The sequence below is a fragment of the Trichoplusia ni genome, chromosome 18, assembly GCF_003590095.1.
Source record: "Trichoplusia ni isolate ovarian cell line Hi5 chromosome 18, tn1, whole genome shotgun sequence".
Classification (NCBI taxonomy): Eukaryota; Metazoa; Arthropoda; class Insecta; order Lepidoptera; family Noctuidae; genus Trichoplusia; species Trichoplusia ni.
The window spans coordinates 6008884-6032334 of NC_039495.1; the positions used below are offsets into that span (position 1 = coordinate 6008884).

General features: G+C 35.1%; 2 protein-coding genes across 2 annotated transcripts; one reads left to right on the forward strand and one right to left on the reverse strand.

Annotated features, from left to right (window-relative positions):
* Positions 1-1793: 1793 nt before the first annotated feature.
* Positions 1794-16589, forward strand: LOC113502774 (cytosolic 10-formyltetrahydrofolate dehydrogenase). Its single transcript, XM_026884457.1, has 16 exons — positions 1794-1820; positions 2166-2307; positions 2738-2835; positions 5444-5580; positions 9630-9781; positions 10551-10669; positions 10959-11219; positions 11442-12046; positions 12396-12584; positions 12881-13019; positions 13398-13560; positions 14038-14156; positions 14676-14873; positions 15194-15366; positions 15721-15920; positions 16370-16589. The coding sequence occupies exons 1-16, from the start codon at positions 1794-1796 to the stop codon at positions 16423-16425; spliced, it is 2778 nt and encodes a 925-aa protein (XP_026740258.1). The 3' UTR covers positions 16426-16589.
* LOC113502776 lies at positions 16578-23441 on the reverse strand. Its single transcript, XM_026884462.1, has 4 exons — positions 23289-23441; positions 23088-23161; positions 17609-17758; positions 16578-17145 (listed from the first exon to the last, which is right to left on the reverse strand). The coding sequence occupies exons 1-4, from the start codon at positions 23343-23345 to the stop codon at positions 17064-17066; spliced, it is 363 nt and encodes a 120-aa protein (XP_026740263.1). The 5' UTR covers positions 23346-23441; the 3' UTR covers positions 16578-17063.
* Between the last annotated feature and the right edge of the window lie 10 nt (positions 23442-23451).

Here is a 23451-nt window from a genome sequence, read left to right on the forward strand (position 1 = left end):
AGATCATGAGCGTGAAATTAATAATACTATCAATAAATTAATACATTGGCTTGACGTTAACCGTTTAAAAATAAACCTAAACAAATCCGTCTATATCCAATTCAATAATACAAATAATAATAAAAATAACATTAAACTTAATATAAATAAACTCAATGAGGTAACGCATACAAAGTTCTTAGGTATAATAATAGATAAAGATATTAATTGGAAATTACATGTAGATAATATTAGCACTAAAATTAATAAATTCGTATACGCACTCAAGCAAGTTAAAAATGTTACCAATATGAAGACTGCCTTTATATCATATCACGCCTATGTTGAATCGATATTACGATACGGTGTTATAATGTGGGGCAATAGCACCGACATGACCAGAGCATTCATTGCTCAAAAAAAGTGCATACGATCAATTTGTGGACTAAAACCCGACGAATCATGTCGACCACTGTTTAAAAGACTTGGCTTGTTACCGCTCCCGTGTATCTACATTTACGAAATATGCGTATTCGTAGTTAAGCATATACAGCTGTTTAAAACTGCAAATGAAATATGTCCACGCAACAGACGAGATCCTTTTAGATTAGCACAGAGTGATCTACCAAGACTGACCAAATATAATAAAAATTGTCTTGCAACATGTGTGCGGATATATAACAAGATGCCAAGTAAATTCAAAGTATTAAATATAAGATTATTAAAGATTGCATTATATAAATGGTTAAGTGATTGTAATTTTTATAGTTTAAAAGAATTTATGGATTACAAATGTTAATGTATAAATAGTTTAGTTTCCTAAAAAATTTGCGTGCTATGTTCATCTTAGCTAAACATGCTTGTACCTACTATATACCTATTTAACACCTTTGTATACCATGTTTAATGCAAATAAACGATTTATTATTATTATTATTATTACATCAGATAAAGTACCTACTAATCGACTAATGTTGCAAAGTAATCAGCGTAATTTATTCAACCTATTTGCGATAATTGTTTTCACAACACCAACGCTAGTTAACCGCTAATATTGAGAACCGCTTTTAACTGGATTCAGTTATTATCTTAACCGTTTTAGGTATGCCAGTTTTGTTTACGAATTATTATCAGCAATTATTTGTTGAACAGTGAATAGGCATGTTTAAACAAAATGGTGTGTGATACCAGACGAATTTAAATTGCATTTATATTGGTAGAAAATATTAAAGTAAAATGGTAATTTAGAAACATATTGTGGAGTAAATTAATCAAGTTTCTGAAAGGACTTAGGTATTTGATAGATCATTCAAGTTGCGAATTTAGAAATTGACTTCTGAGAATGACGACGTAAAAGGTACTACTGAACTTTTTTCCGCCTATTGTTGTAAGCAATTTTTTTTCTTGGTACCGTACAAAAAGATCAAATACAAAATAATATTACAAAGTTCGTTTTTTTTTTTAATAAATGAGTTATTTCCGGAATGCCTTTTTTGTCTTTGAGACATGATTTAGATGTCAAAACATATTTTGTCAAACAATCAACTGTCAAATTTTGGCGGCATTGCATTTTTACTTTCGAAATGAATAAGTAAGTACGGCGGCCCGTGCTCTTCCATTATTATCGTAATTTAAAGTGATGCGGCTAAACTTACGATAGCGATGTCAAGGCTAAGTCGGTGGTGGAGAAGCTAAATAAGAGCGTACGCTTGGTTTCGTATTAGTTCGACGGCGCGCCACTTCGCGAGAAGTGGGGCTAACAAGTTGCTGTAATATTTTTTTTAATTAAATCAAGTTTTCAAACGTAAACAAACATGCCACCTGTTTCATTGACCGGTGATGTAAGTATTTTCGGATTTCGATTGTTTTAATTATTATTAAATTTATATTTAATGTGTTCATCATTCTAAGTAGTGATACTTTTTTATTTTCCTTGTAGAATAATTTGGTGTTCCATTTTTAAATCTAAAATATGCTGGTTTAATAATCAAGTAAATTACTATCAACCTATAAAATTTATCTAGCTTAATGTGTTAAATTAAAAACAGATGATTTTAATTTATATGAAGTGTTGACAAAATGAAATTAGTGTATGTATATGCTAATTTAAAACTTCCCCAATCATTATAATGTCGCAAATTTTACTTAATTTTTAATTTATACTCAAATGTTTTTTTTTATTTTAGGCTCCTAAGAAGAGTCTCCGTGTGGCCATAATAGGTCAGAGCACATTTGCAGCGGAGGTGTTCAAGCTGCTGCAGAAAGATGGTCATGAAGTGGTCGGAGTGTTCACTGTACTGGATAAGGGGAACCGGGAAGACCCACTAGGTTAGTACTTTTATAAAAAAAATACTTAAGAACAAATTTATTTTTAGCTGATTAATTAATGCTTATAGTATAATATAGTGATTCAATTAATAAAATGTTAAATTAAAATGTGATAAGTGCATTTTATTTTGAATTTGTGTCTAATGATCAGTTTAAATTTGTTCTGTCTCATCCATATTTTAATGTATCTACTTTATAAACAAAAAAAAAGATATAAATTATTATATCTCAGCATTATTATAAAAACATTATGATTTTTTTTTTATTTCCATTATTCTTTGTTGACTTTGGAATCAATATAATAATATGCCATAAATACAAATTAATCATGACAATATCTCCAGTTGATTACCTAAACAATACAACAGCAAAAAACTCTCACCACATATTATGTAATTATCACAAAAACTAAAATTAAATTTATTTGCAGCCACAATTGCTGCTCAGAACGGCAAACCGGTGTACAAATACAAGACATGGAGGGTCAAAGGTCAGGTGATACCCGAAGTATTGGAACAGTACAAATCTGTGAGTAATACTTTTTGCTACTTACCTACTTATTATACTGATGTGTGTCTGTGTTTAAAAAAATATATAATGTTAAAAAATTGTTTGTGATTATATTCTTTACTATGTTGGAGAAACATTCGAGTTCGTAACTATGTTGGTAAAAACTTTAGATTTTTTTTGGTTGAAACTAGATTTTTCTGCTAATTTTGTTTACAATATTATGGCTACCTCATATGTCTGCTGATGAACAAAAGCTTTTCGTTAAAACTTAATTGCCGCTATTCACCAGTAAATCTAAACATCATCATTTGTTTTTTTTGAAAAATACGTTTTTTTAAACTTTATTGTGGAGCATTACTTTTTTAAATCTGCTAAAGCCCAAAATATTGTCCATAACTGCAAGCAGTGTAAGCCATGGAATTGTGCTGTGTTCAATAATAAAAAAAATAAGGAAGGAAAAAAATTACACTAAATCTAATAATAAAACCTAAATACCATTAGTATAAATAAATGAATCATCAGAATAATTCAATTTTGTTGAAATACTTACAAATTATTAAGAGACTGCATTTAGCACTTGTTTAAACATTAAAAGATGACATCTCTCCTAATATATATAAATTAAGTAACAATACAGGCTTCCTATTTATTATTGTCATTATCAATCAATAAACTGGCTATCTAGTTGAATAGTTTACTACTGCGATCAGAAAAAACAAGGAACTCATTATTTATGTTATACATATTAAAAGATCTACAATGATCGATTTTAAAAATATGGACCAAAACAAGCCATATTGTAATGTGCAGAAGGTCTGAAACTGAAACTATTCAAAAAAGTTCATTTTAGGGATTGAATATTTTTTTTATTAATTCATTTCTGCTTCAAATACCTACAGTAGTTAGTGAAAATTTTCGTTATTAGTAGGCAATGTATCCATATAGATCAATCGTATCTATAGAAAGCTATAAATAAGTACCCGTGCTTGATTGTATGTTATTGAGTAAGTCGTGTCCGTTTTTGCGTCGCTTTCCGTTATAAACAGTGGTCTTCTTTTACCGACATCCTCTACCACTATATTTAGTTCTAGTAATGATAGGCGATAAAATAAACGATCGGACATCGAATTGATCGATAGCAATCGAATTTAAAACGTCTTATATTGGTGCGAGATAACAAAAAAAAACCCGCGACAGTAATTACTTTTAGCCCCCGCAACTATTAAATTTGTCTACCGATTATTATCAAACATGTCTAAGAACACTCGCATATAATTCACCTTTAATACAAAATATGCTGAATTAAAATCGGTCAAATCCTTTTGGAACACAGGAGTATGATGTCACAGACAGACAGACACGTCACACTTATAACTTTATGCGTCGGGGCTTAAAATTCCGTATATCCGTGTATCATTCCGTCGACACCTAATTACACAGTAATGTAGTTTCACATGAGCTACTATCAATCTATAGCTATAACTTATAGCTAATATACTCTGTTCACTATTGATAGCTAGTGACATAATTCAGAGTGTACTGTATCATCCGAGTCACTATTCCCACTGCACTGTTGACCTCTTCTATCTAACTTGGTCATTGTATTATGATCGTATATGCTAGATATAGCTTACTCGTATCTTATTACCAAGCTAGATGGCATTCTGTGGTTAATATAATTATGTATTACGTATACGGCTCGATGGCTCAGTAGCTAACGGTATAGTCTACGGAAGGAGTCGCGGTTCCTGGATGCCTGCTACGACTTATAAAGCAAGACGACAGACGACAGACAAATTTGTAAATGAAGTAGTCATGGTACTCTTCCACATCTGCAGGAGTGTTACTTCAAGATGTGGGGTTAGCGTAGGAACTTTCTCCTCATAATATATGTCATTCTTAGTGTCTTACATATAAATAGTGCATCTAATAGTAGAATGTATACCAACAAAAACATTGAAGGATGTTACCAATAGTTAAATAATTATAGACCGTCCATCCGACTTTGGCAGGGATAGAGATGTATTTTTGGTGATTTGTAAATAACATATGATTTTTATTTTGTAATGTATAAATTTATATATTTTTAAGACGTTACTATTAGATCTATTGAAATAAAAGTGCTATTGTTAACTTTCGGAATAGTTTGCAAAAATTTATGTAAAATCCTATTTAACTTCTTGGAATGTTCAGAAAGATCTTACAAAGATCGCTTATCACTAAGACTTTTGCTCTAATCTTTTGAATGGCATGACTGTTAATGAGAGAAACAAATTGGCATGTCAAATGGGGTCGTGTAATGAAAATCACGCTATGACGTAAAGTAGTATCAGACTCGCTATATTCAATTATTTTTCTGTAGTAAAAACTATTGAAATGGGAACATTAGAACCAAAAATGCGTAAACTCGTTCTTATTAAGATCGATATAATGTTAAAGAATCAAATTGAGGTCTAGAAGGCTTCAGGACATCAAGTGTATCTGTCTTTGAGGACTTCCGGTTCAACTTGAAGAGGTAGCTGATGCCATTCTTAATAAATAGCCAGTATATTTATCACAGGAATTGAAACTCTGTAAATTCCTATATAAAAAAGGATGAAAACTCAAATATTTTTTTGTTTACCAGGTAAACGCCGACATCAACGTCCTGCCATTCTGCACTCAGTTCATCCCCATGGAAGTGATCACCCATCCCAAGTACGAGAGCATCTGCTACCACCCCAGTATTCTGCCAAGGCATAGAGGAGCTTCGTCTATTAACTGGTAAGTAACGAACCCCTAAACTACTAAACCAATTTTAATCTAATTTGCACAACGTGTGCATTTTTATCCAATTTGATAGGTATATGGTTGTCTTGATATTCTTATTTATTTTGTAATTTCGTCTGTATTTCGATACGAAATTCACCGACTCAGATAGTCTTATATTTTTTTTTACTTACGATCGTCTGAAATTACACTAGAATTATGAAAATGAGCTGATAATACAAATATGTTGAATTAGGACCCACTCCAAATTAGGACGAATAACGACACCAATTAAAGCAATTGTGGTTGCGGAAATATTTACCAATATAAATAACTCACTGTTTATAAATTTCCGGAACAGTTCCATGTCAATAAAATCTTTATATTTTTTTTTTCACCAAACATGACCTTCATTGATTAAGGTACACGTTCCAACTTAGCAGTGGAAACGTTTTTGTCTTCAAATTGTTTATGCATGTCATGATGATTAAATTAGCACTAGACTAGTAATGAATAAATATCATGACAAACTTTGTTTTACAAGAGACCTAGGTATTTGAAACTAACACTACTAACTACTAACATTGGCATTATTATATATTTATTGTAAGGTTCAGTTTTGATATGATAGTACCTACCTACTCCCTCTTTTTCAAGTTGCGAATCAAAATAGACTTTACTTTGAAATAGTATATTTAGAGTAAGACATTTTCAGACCTCTCGAATGTCATTCTTTAGGAAAAGAAGAATCTGTAAAACACTCCATACTTTGGCAATATCTATATATCTTTACTATGATATATTTAGAGAGCAATGCTTTCAAAGAAATAATAGGTAACCATAAACCCATAACGTAAATACATGAATATCATTACATAATTAACGAAATATGTAAATAAAAGTCTCGTAACTTCTTATCAAAAGTTAAATGATGAAATATGTTTGAATATGTCATCAAACAGGTTTCCTATCATTAACTCTAAACAGTTAATGTTGTTATGTAATTAAGTATTGCTAGTCGCGAGATCGATTGCACGTCGATTGCAACAGACTGTATTAAAATTGATTACCTTCTGCATAAGTCGGTACATTCACTAAGGGCTTGTGCCCATGGTCACTTGAAACGACATTGCCAAACGCAAAGATTTGACTTGAATGTTCGTGAAACCCCCGCGATAAATCCCTAAAGCTACTTCCGCATTACTGCAAAAAGCAATTTAAAGCTGTTTGAACAGGTAGAAAAGATGCAACTGATAATGCGTGGATCGCACAAATGCTTTTACTTCACGGGGATTGAACCCGCGATAATTCGCGCACATTGTGTTTGGCGTGGTGGTCTATACCACTGGTCTATCTGTGCAGTTTATATTTAATAGCACAAACAAAAATACACACATATATATATATATATACGCTAGGTAAACAACTTAGTTTACTAGTTCTAAGTTTCTAGTTTACTGGTTTCTTGTACGTCTACTACATTTTCCATTAACTAAGGTATTCGAAGCATCTCGCTTATTAAATATTTTCCATAATGACTTTTTTGCCGTTTGAAATTACATATTACTTGCAAGATTTTTCTTATGCTTAGGGTGATTGCGAAGAAATTCTAGTTACGTGTTACTAGTTCTTGCGGCAAGGAAATTATTCTACATGTATAGTTATAAATATAGGTATCATCGCGTGCATATAATATCATCTTTTACACAAGTATAGAACAAGCGTGTATAATGTACAAATGTCGTAAAGATCGGTGAGATCCCGAGAATCCATCTGTAGATGGGATGTTGAACAACTCTCCAATGCAAATGGTTTAAAGAGCCGAAGTATAAATAGTTTCAGAGGTAATAAGAACAGAAAAATTATTAATTATAATTAAACCGTTGAGGTTGATCGGTCAGTCGGTCCGTGGATGGGTGGATCTATGTCAAAACGAGTTCCTCCGTGTTTCGGAAGACACGTTACATTGTGGATCCCGGCTGTTATTCATACATCTGTCACAGTCGTTACGAGTATTTAGGAAGGGGTATCTTGCTGCCCAGGTAATTGGGTTGAGGAGCTCAGATAGGCAATTGCTCCGTGTATAGCATTGGTACTTAGTAATACTTCTTCTGGTTAGAAGAAGCCTACCCCAACATAGTTAGGAAAAGGCTTCTCTGAGGCTTGACATTGAACCAATAACATATTGAGGCCGGAATAAATTGTTATGACTATGTATTGTAAACCCAGTGATTGAGAGGAAACGTTAAAACAAAGGTAACGGAGACACAATTACCAAAACAGACGATTCAAGTGAAGTGTGTATTAAAAACAGTTTCGGTTTTCACCGGAATACACACAATAACATACTTACATTGGTTTTACACCGTAGTCTGTACTTTTGTCTATCTCTACTAATATTATGTTGTCAGTTTGTGTGATACACGCGAAAAATACTTAACCCAGCATCATGAAGTACACATGTTCTTGGAGGGATTCAAAGTAACATAGGGTTCGTTTTGCTCTAATTGAAAAAAAGAAAAACAGGATTTTGCTTAATCGATACTCCACGCGGGCGCAGGTAACTTAATAATAAGTAAATCTGTCTGTTTATTACAATTTTACGGCTAAATCACTAAACCTATTTTAGTAAAACTTTAGTAGATTTTGTAATTTAGAAGGGACAGGCTACTTTATGCCGCGATAGCTGACATCCATATTCAATCACATCACTGATAAATAAATGATTTAAATCACGTAATACATTTGCAATACTGTCAATCATGATGACACAACTTTTAATTGCGTATTAATTAATTATGTTCTGGAATACCCGACTAAAATATTAATTAATAAGGTAATTACATCGTATTGTAAAATCCCGTGCGGTTTTAAGATCATTTGTAAATGGTACTTTTAAATTAATAATTAAGCTTATGTAATATTAGCTAATTTAAAACTAAGTAAGGATAAAATGAGTAGTGTTGATCCCTAAGATACCCTGTTATCGCCAAACAAATTATTCTATAGGATTATTTTTCAACGACCAGCCATTTTAACCAGCCAATAGATAATAAGATCGACCTACGCGAAAAAAAAAGAAAGTTATTTCTATCTATTTATTAGTTTATCCTCAGTCAAAATGTATATTCGCAACTTACAAACGTTTAGTTGTTTGGGATCGTAAGTCAATTAAAAGTAAAGTCTCATGCGGTCTCTGTCACTGTATGATGAAATTTAGTGATAAATAAACATTGAAACGTCTTTGTGCATGTATTGTTTGTGAATGCAGCCGATAGAGTCTAATCAAGAGATTCCAAAAATATTCCGAAGAAATGTTCTAAATCCAAGACAGTCTATAAAAACCAGTATAAACCACAACTGGCTAGAAACTAGTTTGAACTAGTATTCAAAATAAGACTACAATAGCGATACGTCGCGAAATATTACATTCGCAATTCATGGCCAGGTTTACAAAGAGGTTTAATATTGTATTGTCACGATCGCGTGTCCGAACCCTGCGTTAGCAACAAAATTACTTAAATTACAAGCCTTGCAGTATGTAATCATCCATTTCCTACCGAGGCTTAAAAATTAGCCAATTTGTGTTTTTTTACATAATTTCCTAATATGAGTAAACAAACCAATTCCCTTGTTATGAAACTGGAAATGACATTTATTTATAGTATTCCATTTTTGTGAACGTTATTCGTCTGGAGTCCTATTTCGAGTCAATATAGTTTTAGGTCAAAGAAAAGTTAAAGATAATGACATAAACATCTTCTCCCCAAAGTGTTAATCTGCGTTAATAACAGAGAAAATACTAGATCCAATGCAAACCGTGGAAATATCCTCATATAGGGATGTGATAATTGAAGACGATATGGATGCAAGAAGTGTTACACGTGAGATGACCTCAGATAGGAAGGTATGAAAGAAAACTTATCTGTGCGAACCCCAAATAAAAGCAAAGTAGGTTAAGGGCAAGGGAATGTTAATAGGGATTTGAAAATTGCTCGTATTAGCATTTGAATAGGGCACACTATCCGATGTTATAGACGTTACATTGAAACTATCCTTTTCAGGACCTTAATAGAGGGTGACACAACCTGCGGCTTGTCCATCTTCTGGGCTGACGACGGCCTGGACACCGGCCCGATCCTCCTTCAGAAGAGCTTCCCAGTAACTATTGATGACACAGTCGATTCTATCTACAACAAATATCTCTATCCTGAAGGTAAGAAAGGAAAAAACAATCTTCAAATTCATATCTTATATGGAAAAGCTGAGTGTTAGCGTCCCACATAAGGTGCTCCAGGCGAGCTCTGTTTTAATACGGTATTATGCTTATCATGCTAAAAAACCTTATCTGAGTAGCTGGGCTGATAGGTTTCTATATAAGATATTCAGGTCTTTAAAATAAATCATAGCCGATATGTTGGCGAGGACTAATATTCAAGCTACAAAAAGTTTTATTGAAATCGGTCCAGTAGTTTTTGCGTGATAAACGAACAACAGACTAACATATGTTTGGTCTCTGTTACTTGTATGTAATGTATCGTAAGCAGAAAGACAGCGTGCTAGTAGAAAATTTGTCAAATAAACAATTCTAAAAAAAAAACAAAAAATATTGCGTTAATTTACTAGCAGTATATGTTACTGAACACCATCTCGCGAGATGGATTATAATCAAACGGTATTTACAAATGTACTGGGAAATATATATGTTATACATACTATTGACTTGTACTTCCTCCTATATTATCAATCTCTATTAAAATTTAAAATACTAGCATTATAAGAATATCAGTTGTTTTAAAATCTCACGGACTGTTTAAGATAATACCGGAACATAATTTCAATAGAAAGAATTTCCTGTTTTAATATTAGATAATAAAATATTAGATTATTATTTTAAATAATGAAATATTACAATACTGAAATAGACTTTTAATATATACTAACAATCTTTATAGGTTAACTGAAATATTACTTATTTTGTCTAGGTATCAAAGCCTTAGCTGAGTCAGTAAATATGGTAGCAAATAACACCGCGCCCAGGATTAAGCAAACCGAAGAGGGAGCCACTTACGATCCCGCTCTCTTCAAGGCAGAGACACACCAGGTAATAATCTCATACATTATTGAAAGCGCGTTATTTTTATTCCAGGACTAGCTGTTTGACGGAACAGCTTTTTGTCAAAGTTCTTTCTTTTTGTAGCATTTGGAAAGCTAGGGCTATTTTTGTAATATCCGTTAAATAAGGCAAATGGATTAAAGTCCCCTTAACTGTATTCCCTACTTTACTTATTTATCTTTTATGCACAACGCCTTTTTAGGCATTCTCTACCAGTCGAGCATAATTTATATAAGTAAGTTAATATACCAATAAATCACTAAGGCATCTTTCTCAGATTGACTGGACAAAGGGAGGTGTAGCCCTCCACAACTTCATCCGAGGCCTCGACTCCTCCCCCGGGGCCACAACTCAGATCAAACCACAGACAAAAGAAGGAGTTGTAGAAGGTGACACCATAGAGGTCAAGTTCTTCGGCTCTAGTCTATGGGAGGCGGAGTACGAGACGCAAGGAGACCTGTTGCTTATAGAGGGACTGAAGAAACCCGCTGTGGTACATGAAGCTGGGTTGCTCATTACTGCTAATGATGGTGTTAAGGTATGTGGGATCAAACATGTTAAATAAAAAATATCTTTGAATTGAGCGTCTTTAATTTATTACTTGGTTGTACTTTTGTGAATATTATGAACTTCAAAATGCGACAGCTTCATCTTGATGGCAAATTAATCTAAAGAGATTTCTCTATAATTGCGATATTTAAAAATTATCTTAGAAAAATGTCTTTATCCCTTTACCCACATATCATTTTCTTTTCTACAGTTAAACATCCAACGTCTGAAAGTGAACGGCAAAATGATCAACGCCCAAAACTTCTTCAAAGCAAACGAAGACAAAATCACTTTAGAACTGACTGCCGAAGAAAAACAATTCGTGGAAAACGTGCGAGACATATGGAAGGCTATACTACGGATCGACATTGAAAACGACACGGACTTCTTCGCGTCAGGGGCCGGCTCCATGGACGTCGTACGACTAGTCGAGGAAGTTAAAGACATAGCCGAATTAGAGTTACAAAACGAAGATATATACATGAACACGACTTTCGAAGAGTTCTACAACACAGCGATATTGAAATCTAGAGGAGGGTCAGCTAGTAAGGAAATTATCTACGATGGAGTTGAAATGGAGTGTAATAAAATGAAGATTAAGTTCCCGACGCAATTATTTATCGATGGCAAGTTTGTGGATGCTGATAGCGGAAAGACTTTGACTCTGATTAATCCGACGGATGAGAGCGTGATTTGTAAGGTACAGAGTGCTTCGGTCAGTGATGTTGATAAGGCCGTGAAGGCGGCTAAGAAGGCGTTTGAAGAAGGAGAATGGTCGAAGATTAGTGCGCGGGAGAGAGGGCAACTGTTGTTCAAGTGAGTTTTTTGTTTGCTTTTGGTAGAGTAAGGTATTTTTTGTCTCGTTATTGATGTTGTGTTGATGTTTCATGCTCACTGAAGAATGAATAATGTAAGTTAATACTAAATGTGGTCTCACAAAAGGGAATATGATCATTTTAAAACTATGAACACAAAGTTTACTATTAGCTGTATTCATTAAAAAAAGACTCAAATATTTTTTGAAATTTGCACATACATTTAACAATCTAACTCACTCCAGTCTTGTAAAAACCCATCATGGGGGCCTTTTAAAGTTCGCCTCCCCTCAAAAAACGAGGTAATTTTAATACACTCACAAATATTCTAAGTATACTAAACTCAACAGACTAGCAGACCTAATGGAGCAGCACAAAGAAGAACTCGCGACCATAGAGACCATAGACTCAGGCGCAGTATACACTCTGGCACTGAAGACACACGTCGGCATGTCCATAGACACGTGGCGGTACTTCGCGGGCTGGTGTGACAAGATACAAGGGTCCACCATACCTATTAACCATGCTCGACCTAACAGGTAAATAAATAAATTGATAATTCAGTATAAATTTTGTTCAGGTATGCCTATAGTAATGTAAGAGTTTTTGTGTTTTATTAATATCCACAAAGGCTGGACTTGAGATTTACTAGATAATAATGACAAAATGTAAGTTATTTTTAATAATTATAAAATGTTTTGCCCACTCCCAACTGGCAGCTCTCCTCGTGTACTGTAATCTGTTTAAAAAATAAATAAATAAGCATCAAGTTATAGAAATAGTTTATAGCAAAATTATAAATATTTCTCGATACCTACCTTTATCACTTTCACAGGAATCTCGCAATCACTAAGAAGGAACCTATCGGCGTATGCGCACTGGTAACACCGTGGAACTACCCTCTCATGATGCTGTCGTGGAAGATGGCCGCCTGTCTCGCTGCTGGCAACACTGTTGTCATGAAACCTGCTGCCGTAAGTTTATCACATTATATTATTGTCTGTTCAGACGAAAATAAGCGAAGTTTATGAGAAAAAAATGATTAATTTAGTTATTAAGCATTAAAGTTCTACAACTTGATACGTATAAAAAATACAATTACGATTATTATTTTTTGCCCTCGAAGTTTGATTTAATACCTAATAAGTCTGCCCTCCCAGTCGTCCCTCCTTGTATATACCTCGATATAAGGCTGAATGCGACCAGTTTTCTGAAAAAAAAAATAACCCGCTTTCTCCATTAACTCAGTATCTTTCAATCATATCTATCTGTAAAAATAGTTGGGACCGCTCTCTACTTGAACCCAGTCTCATTTTAATATTTATCTCTAATAATAAATTCCTTTACCGCAGGTATGTCCGCTAACAGCTTTAAAGTTCGCGGAGCTATCCGCTCTGGCGGGCATTCCCCCGGGAGTCATCAACATCCTGCCCGGCAGCGGCGCCGTCTGCGGACAGGCGCTCGCCGACCACCCGCTAGTCAGGAAACTGGGCTTCACTGGGAGCACGGAGATCGGTACGACTAATTATAGTTCATATTAAGAACCTTTAGTTATTGTTTTACCGAAGCTTCGCGTAGAGTAAAGACTGTCGTAATCTATCAGTTTCCATATAACCCTTTATTTGGGAGTTATCCTGCGTGAAACTGAAGGCGAAGTTATCGCGTCAATTTCAATCAGTCAATTTAGTATTTATTAATAAAATACAAATAAACACATAAAACATGTATGCCCCACAAAACTGTTTTACTGTTTGACTGCAGGAACTAGTGTCTTTTACAGTATAACGATAATATTTCTTTACTTTACTTTTATAATTAGATCATCTATACTACACCTACGTAGGTACACAGACACCGACGTATGCATTCACATTCTTACGATCATACGTTCATATACAACTTAAACCTCTATAATAAGAAATAGGTTGTTTTTCACGTGATTTTTACAGCTTTTGTTTGATATACTATGATGAGTCACCTTTGTTTCTCCAGGTCAGACTATAATGAAGTCTTGTGCAGCTTCCAACATGAAGAAGGTGTCTCTTGAGTTGGGCGGCAAGTCGCCGCTCGTTATATTCGAAGACTGTGATCTCGACAAGGCCGTCAGAAATGTAAGTGAACTGAATTACTTTTAAAAATACCCACTATTGTAATATAACTAGGATAGTAGAATAAATCAAACTAGATACTTGAAACATAAGTATTCTGGTTATTGGGTATAAGTTACTAGCTAGGTACCAAATGTGGATGACGTTCCTCTGTGGTTTAGGTTTACTGACGCTATTCTCAGGGGGGTACGGCTTACCGAAGAAAAGGTGAAGACCAACCAAATTCCTGACTATATAAAGAAGTACAAAGGAAATACGTTTAATTGCGTAATTGAAGACGCATACATTTTTTTTTTTTTTTTTTTTTAAATAAAAACAATACCATAAAAGAAACAATCAAAGTTGAAGGGGTAGTATGCGTCACAACCACGCAATACTGCCCTCGCTCAGCATGATGCTGCGACTGCCTGCGAACTTATGCGAGACAAAGTCCAAGCGCTGGTTTACAGCGATAACAATCTAGATTAAAGAAAACCATATCATGTCTTAACCACCACATTCATCACATTTTGTTTTCCCCAGGGCATGGCATCAGTATTCTTCAACAAAGGCGAGAACTGTATAGCAGCGGGCCGCTTGTTCGTGGAGGAGAGCATTCACGACGAGTTCGTACGACGCGTGGTCGCAGAGACCAAGAAGATCAGCATCGGGGACCCGCTGCACAGGGGCACTGCGCATGGACCGCAGAACCATAAGGCGCATATGGATAAACTTATTGAGGTATGGTTTGTATTTTGGGGTGGTTGTTGAGTGAGATTTATGCTATTAACTTTAATCGTCGTCGATATCGTTGATATTAAAACTTTAAAGACACGTATGGCTATCGATAAAAAATAAACAATTTGCCCTTTTTTATCGTTTCGACACTTAAAGCCGAGTACACTTTAGTCATCGTGCATCATCTGCAATATGTGGACGCTTTAAAAAGTTAAGTTTACTCCGTATAAATCAAAAAATTACGTGCACCCATAAACATGGTACTTTTAAAACCAAACCAATGTTATCAAGAGTTTTTAAATTAATCATTATTTCGCCTTTAGTTCGTAGAGCGCGGTGTCGCGGAAGGCGCGACGCTGGTGCTGGGCGGTAAGCGCGCGGACCGCAAGGGGTACTTCTTCGAGCCGGCCATCTTCACAGGAATCGAGGACCACATGTGGATCGCTAAGGAGGAATCCTTCGGCCCTATCATGATCATCAGCAAGTTTAGCAGCAAGTCAGTATACCGATATAAATTAGTTATTTTTAAAATCCTTGCCTGAAAGTGTATCCTTTAACGGATTCTTCAGGTTAAAAGTTTACAAAATTGAGTGGAAATAATTACCTGTGACTGAATAAGGGATCTCACATAGCTAAATAACAAAAAATATATTAACAACCATTGGTAACTCAGCTTGTTTTCAGTTGGAAACCATCAAGATATTTACTCCTTGTATATTACTAAATAAGTCGTCAAGTAATAACAAAGCCATTTCCAGCCGTGCTTTCTCGTACCCTACTCCCCAATACACGTATTCCAACTATTATTTTTATAAAAAGTTCCTAATAATTAATTCGTCTAACTACACAGAAACTTGGACGACGTGATCCGTCGCGCTAACAACACAGAGTACGGTCTCGCTAGCGGCGTGTTCACTCGCGACGTGTCCCGCGCCATGCTGTTCGCCGAGCGCATCGACGCCGGCACTGTCTTCGTCAACACTTACAACAAGACCGACGTCGCCGCGCCCTTCGGAGGGTTCAAGCAGTCCGGATTTGGAAAGGACTTAGGTAAGATATATCTCCATCATTCTTAACCATTGTAATTTATGTATAATATGTATGTACTTAGACATGTACAAGTGTGTTTCAGTAGTCTAGTACTCATACAAGCTCTGTTTAGTTTGAAACTATATGACAACGCCACCTGAAAACTCTTCTGTTGGGATGCTTTATAAAAACCCTATCGCCCAAAACCGTAGTTCGTTTTTGAGAAAAAGTCAAAACAAAATCTAGTTTTAGACGCATCAAATTTATGAAGTTTAATTAAGGACATACAGTAAGACCTTTTTTCGTGATGTAGATAATTCTCTTATACCCAACATCAAAGTTGAATCCCAGTAACATTACGATTATAAGGATTACTGACGTTAATGATAAATTAAAAGTCAGAATACTGATAACCCTACAATTAGTGACTTATAACATGTAATAATATCCATATTATCTATTTATTTCAGGTCAGGAAGCATTGAACGAGTACCTCAAGACGAAATGTATAACAATCGAATATTAGAATAACTCTTATTAATATTTAACAATCAAATAATGTATTAATTATTACTTTAAGTATATATTTATGACATGTACATAGATAGTATGTAAGAGGGTATTCACTAAGTTATATGAAATGTAATGAAAATGACTACGAAATAAATAATACACGAATTTATTCAAAAACCTGTTTTATTTGTTTGTTGAACAGATGTTTGATTTTAGAGCCTAATGTTTAATCAACCAATATCTGTAAATTATCTATTATGTTTAAGACGTGATACACTTAAAAATAACTCATTAAAACTTCACTAATAACAGTGCCCAATCAGAGCTGGTAATAGGCAGACAGTTTTGGAAAAAGTCATTCATTACAAATGGGATTGTTAAAAACCATAAGGTCATATTTTCCCCTTATATTTTCTGTAGAGAAAGGTGACTTGTATATTAACCTTTTCTATGCCTATTCTATATACTGCCCCCTTAATTTCGTCAACCATATAAAATAAATACAGTAATTATTTAATTTTAAATTTTAACTGTGAATGGTCAAGGAGTAGTTAAATCTTTACTCATCCAATACTCGGATTGCTGTTATACTTTTTACAATTAATATAGAGAACTTTACAGCTATTGGTTGGCAGTGAATACTAAGTAATTTTAATTGAACATAATATTTTTTAACCACTCTTTGTGAATATCTGGCTGAGGCCTTTTGACCCATTTCTCAAGAATTTCCGCTCTGAAACAGATAAGTGTATATTAATACGAAGACATCACATATCACAACAATTTAATCTTTAGAGTCATTTCACACTATAGGGGCAACGAATGGTGGAAGCTTAGCTTATTTTGGGTCTTATCCTCGTGAGTAAAAGTGCAAAACTCTGCCGCGTTACTGGCTACGCGAGCAAAACTGATCCTTGGAACGCTCCGCACTCTGTCGCTTCGCGGAAATTCTCTTTCAATCGAGATTAACCCTTAATTTCACAAGAATCAGAATTCAGCAAATATTTCTGCTACGAACTCGATCTTAAGCGCACTAACATAATGTCATATTATATTCTTAAGTTGCGTCATGCCCTTGTGTACAACACCGCCAAAAGGAAATTAATTAATCAAAAAGTGCTATCTTTATCAAAGTAACTTGTCTTAAAACGGTAAAGATATAGCAAGAAATTTAGGTCTTAAATTTATTATCTCACCTTATGTCCTGGATGTTACTCAAGCGTTTTGGATCACCAGCTAGAGTAGATGTGCTGGTGCATTTGTTGGTCGCGTAGGAATTAGATCCGTGACCATAGCTCGGTGAGACGGCTATACGCAGGTTTCGAAGCATATCCTTGTCCAGATTACTGAAAAAATTCATTTAATGGAGGATCATGCCAACATAACCGTGGCACATGGCATTGGCTCATGGCATTATCATCATCATCCACAGCCTTTGTCCTCCCACTGCTGGACATAGGTCCTCTTTCTCGTGCCAATTTCTACGGTCCTGTGCCAGTCTGTTAAATATGCTGTAGCAACCTATTATGTGAGGCAACACTTATGTTTGATATATAGATGTTTTTTTGTTTTGTTACACTGGCAACTCTCTCTCTGCAATCGGTCATGGTGGACGTCGGGCGTTTGTAAAACTTCATCTAAATAAAAATCCATTGTGTGTTAACTCTGCATCTGCATTTTATTCCAAAAGTCCTAACAGGTTATGGGCCCAGGCCCGTAAACGTATTTAGGTGAAGATTGGCTTTGGATTAATCGTCTGGAAGGAGCTTGGTCGGGTGTCGACAAGCAAGAAGGAACGCGGTGGCGGCCGGCATTTTTGGCGTCACTCGGTTTGCTTTGTTATTGCGAGACGAAATATCAAGATGGAAAAGCTCGGCGTAATACGACTGGAGGGAGCAAAGAACTGGAGCGTCTGGAGATTCCAGATGGCGGTGATTTTGAGAGAACAAGGATTATACCAGGTTGTAACGAATCCGAATCTCAAACCCAGTAATGGCAGTGCAGCGGCAGCGACAAAACCAGATGAAGTGTCGGCGAAGCCCGGTCAGGCGTCAGCGGAGCCCGAGCAGGCGTCGGCAGACAAGGATTTGAAGGCGATGAGTGCAATTGTGACAAGATTGGCGGAACCAGTTCTACATCAAGTAGTTACTTGTCAAACAGCGCATGAAGTATGGAACCGGCTGCACAGTATATATGAAAAAGGTGGAGAAACGTCACTGATGCTGCAACAGCAGCGATTCTTTGCCCTAAAATTTGAAAATGACATGAGTGTCGCGGACTTTATTTCCAAGGTGCAGGAACAGCAGCAGATCTTGAGGCGACTGGGAGAATCGGTAACCGACAGGATGGCTATGTCGAAAATCATCATGTCACTTCCACCGAAGTATTCTCACTTTGTTAGTGCGTGGGAATCATGTGCAGAAGAAAAACAGACTGTTGATAATTTAACGGCACGGCTCTTGGTTGAAGAGGAACGTCTAAATAATAAGAGTAGCAGTAAGGTAGACGAAAGTGTAGCATTGTTTTCTAAAGGTCAAAAAGGTAAAAACAAAGGTAATTATAAATGTTTTTTATGTAACAAGTCAGGTCATTTGAAGAAAGATTGTAAGCTTAAAGATGTGTGTTTTAACTGTCAAAAGCCAGGTCATTTTAAGGACAAATGTAAAGCTACTAAAAATAATAAGAAAACTGAAAATGCTTTTGTGTCTAAAGTGCCAGTTAGCGCAAGTGATGGTTTAATAGATGAAAAATGGTTGGTAGACAGCGGTGCCAGTCACCATATGACATATCAGAAGGAATTATTTTGTGAATATGAAAGGTTATCCACTCCTAAGGTTGTGATGATAGGTGATGGACGACACCTAAATGCTCTAGGTATAGGCAAAATAAAATTAATGGCATTTGATGGTGAAGAATATGTCAGTTGCTCGATAAACAATGTTTTGCATGTTCCTAAATTAAAGATTAATTTATTTTCTGTAGGTAGTGTGGTATGCAATGGTTTTCAAGTGAGTATGACTAATGATCAGTGTGTATTTTCCAAGGATAATAGAGTGTGTGCTATTGCTAATAAGGAATCATGTTCGAAGCTGTATGTAATGGACTTTAAGTCAGAATCTTTGGCGGCTAATGTAGCTAAACTTGAGTTAAGTGAATGGCATGAGAGGTTAGTACATCAAAATTATATGGAAGTGAAACGAATTTTAAAGAAAAATAATATTGATTTTAGTGAGTCACCAATTGACACATGTACAGCTTGTGTACAAGGCAAACAGCATAGATTACCATTTGATAGTAGTAGAAGATCTACAAGTAAGACAGGTGAGTTGGTGCATGCTGATTTGTGTGGGCCAATAGAAAAAAAGTCAATAGGAGGGTCAAGGTACTTTCTTTTATTAAAGGATGATTTCTCAAACTATAGGACAATTTATTTCTTAACTTACAAGTCGGAAACTGTTGAAAAAATTAAAGAATTTATTATGAGGGCAAAAACATTGAATAATCCAGTTTGTACACTTCGCAGTGATAATGGGACAGAATTTGTAAATGCAGAAATGAAAACCTTATTGGCAGAGCATGGAGTGACACATGAGACTACAGTACCTTATTGTCCAGAGCAAAATGGGAAAGCTGAAAGAGATATGAGGACTCTAGTTGAAGGAGCAAGAACTTTGTTGCATGCAAAAAGAATGGACAAAGTATTCTGGGCTGAAGCGATTAACACAGTTGTGTACACTCTAAATAGAACTTACCATAGCAAAGAAGAAGGAAAAACACCATACGAGTCATGGTCAGGGAAAAAGTTTGATGTTAATGGTTTACATACATTTGGCAGTGAAGTCTTTGTGCACATACCAAAAGAAAAAAGGAAGAAATTTGATGCAAAAGGAGAAAAAGGTATTTTTGTAGGTTACGGAGAGTACACAAAAGGGTTTAGGATCTATTTTCCAAGGCAAAATGCAGTGGAAGTAGTGAGAGATGTTACATTTGTGAAGAAACATGATAAACCTGAAAAAGCAGAGCAGGAAGAAGAGTGTATATATTTAGATATAGAAGAAAACTTGAACAATGAAGAATACCAGTCTGTGTCGAACACTGAAGAAAATGAAGAATTTGAGGATTGTGAGGAAAGTGACAATATCATGCAAGAAGTGGAATTTCTAGAAGAGGAAATTATAGAGGATGAAGAAATTCAAGAAGTAAATGATAGTAGAAGAACACGCTCTAGAAAAGCACCCAATTGGTTTGATGATTATGAGGTTGGTTTTATAAGCATGCATAATGAACCTAGTACCCTTAAGGAAGCCATGGAGTGTGAAGACAAAGAAAATTGGATAGAAGCTATGAACAGAGAAATTACCACATTGAAAGAAAATAATACATGGAGTGAAGTAGCAATGGTGCCAAAGGGAATAAAGGTAATAAACAGTAAATGGGTGTACAGGATAAAAGAAAATCCAAGCCAAGAAATTCAATACAAGGCCCGATTAGTTGCTAGGGGTTTTGAGCAGACTGATATGGATGGTGCAGAAGTTTATGCCCCCGTTGCAAGTTTGACTTCTTTCCGTACTTTGTTAGCTGTAGCAGTAAAAAAGAAACTTCCAGTATACCAGATGGATGTAACAGGAGCCTTTCTTTACGGTGACATTGATGAACCTGTGTACATGAAACTACCTAATGGAGGAATAGGTAAATTAAATAAGTCTATATACGGATTGAAGAAAAGTCCTAAGTACTGGAATAGAAAGTTTAATGATTTTATGTGTAGTGATGGTTTCATAAAATCCAAAAATGATCCATGTTTGTATTTTAAATGTTGTAAGGAGTATTCCATTTATGTGCTAATTTTTGTAGATGATTTGCTATATTTTAGTGATAGTGACATACAGATCGGAAAGTTCAAGGAGAAATTGTGTAAGAACTTTGCTATGAAAGATTTAGGTATGGCTTGTAACTATTTAGGTATTAGTATTGAACAGGATGTAGAAAATGGAAAGACTGTTATAAATCAGAAGGATTATTTGTTAAAAGTATTAAGAAAGTATGGGATGTCTGATTGCAAAGCTTGTAACATACCTATTGATCAGAATTTTAAGTTTGAATTGTTAAGAAGGGAAAAATCTGAAAGTAAAGAAATCGAATTGAAATGTAGGCAGATAATTGGAAATTTGCTGTACGCTTCTAATGCTACAAGGCCTGATTTGTGTGTAGCGATTGGTTTCTTAAGTAGATATCAGCACTGTGCTAGTATGTTGCTATTAAAATGTTTACAGCGTGTATTGAGATATGTGAAAGGTACAGTAGATTTGTCATTGGTGTATGGTTGTAATGGTAATGATAAATTGGAGGGTTATGTTGATGCTGATTGGGCTGGTGACACAAAAGACAGAAAATCTACTTCAGGATATATATTTAAAGTATTTGATTGTGTAATATCTTGGTGTACTAAAAAGCAATTATGTGTATCTTTGTCATCAACTGAGGCAGAATATGTAGCACTGTGTTTAGGTATAGTTGAGTCATGCTTGTTAAAAAACTTATTATTAGATTTTGGATTTAAATTGGAAGTAAAGATTAATGAGGATAACCAGAGTGTAATCAAAATAGCAGAAAACAATTTCAGTAATAAGAGGCTTAAGCATATTGATGTAAAATATCATTTTATCATAGAGAAAATTAATGACGGTTGTGTAAGTCTATCCTATGTTAGTAGTTCTGATAATCTTGGAGATATGTTTACTAAAGCATTAGGTGGACAGTTGTATGTAAAACTTAGAAGTAAGATTTTAAAATAAGTTTTCCATTAAGGGGGTGATATTTTATTAGTGTTGCTTCTGAATTTGTTTTAATTTTTACTGATTTTGTTAAGGGGCTGGATGTGTATTATGTTGTTAAGGCAAGTGTGTCCACTGTGTTATAAAGGGGTAGTTATCTTTGATGTTGTTATGCTAGAGTTGCTAGACATAAAGGTAAAGTTAGATATATTAGTTTAAGCAGGTTAATCAATCAAAAATTAAGTGTTGAGGGGGTGTGTTAAATATGCTGTAGCAACCTATTATGTGAGGCAACACTTATGTTTGATATATAGATGTTTTTTTGTTTTGTTACACTGGCAACTCTCTCTCTGCAATCGGTCATGGTGGACGTCGGGCGTTTGTAAAACTTCATCTAAATAAAAATCCATTGTGTGTTAACTCTGCATCTGCATTTTATTCCAAAAGTCCTAACACAGTCTCATCTAGATCCAACCCGAGACCTTCTATATCGTCGACCCATCTTGATCCCGTATGTCCGACGGTTCTTTTGCCTTGACTTACTTGGCATACTCTGTGCTATTTGATGTGTATCAAATAGCACATTCGTAGCATATCCAAAAATGTGACATACTTGACTGCACAGAAAGCAAATACGATAGGCTCACTGAGCGCGATATGTCGCGGGTTCGATCACCGCGTAGGACAAGGATCTGCGTTATCTATATACCTATTTTAAGTCTGAGCCAAAATATGTTTCCTTTAAATATAGTCTGGAGAACCAGGTAAAACTGATTAATTCTATTGTTCACATTTGTGATTCGTTCAATTCGCCAGCAGGGATGTGTGTGGATAGATACTAAGTCCGTCACTAGTTTTACCGAAACAGTTATAAGTAAAAAATAAGAGGTTTTGTACATACTTTTCGGGTATAGGTACTGCGTTTGGAATTATAGTCGTCCTCGTTATATTCTTGAGTGGATTGTTGGTGCTTTTCTGTAAAAAAATATGCTGTTAATGGATGCATTGTGCTAAAGATTATTGGTCTTAACGCTCGGGAAAGGAGTAAAAGTATAGATGTAGGTAAGAAGGTACAAACAAGGGCAAAATCATTTGAACTCACAATAAGGCATTGACTACGATGGTACAAGTATTTCGCCATATTCGATGTGTAGAGCATTGTTCTTGGATATTAAATATTATGTTAATTTTACTTAGCCGAAAAAATGAAACTGTACGCGTCAATATATTTTTTTTTCTGACATTGTTATATTTCGGAGAAGTTG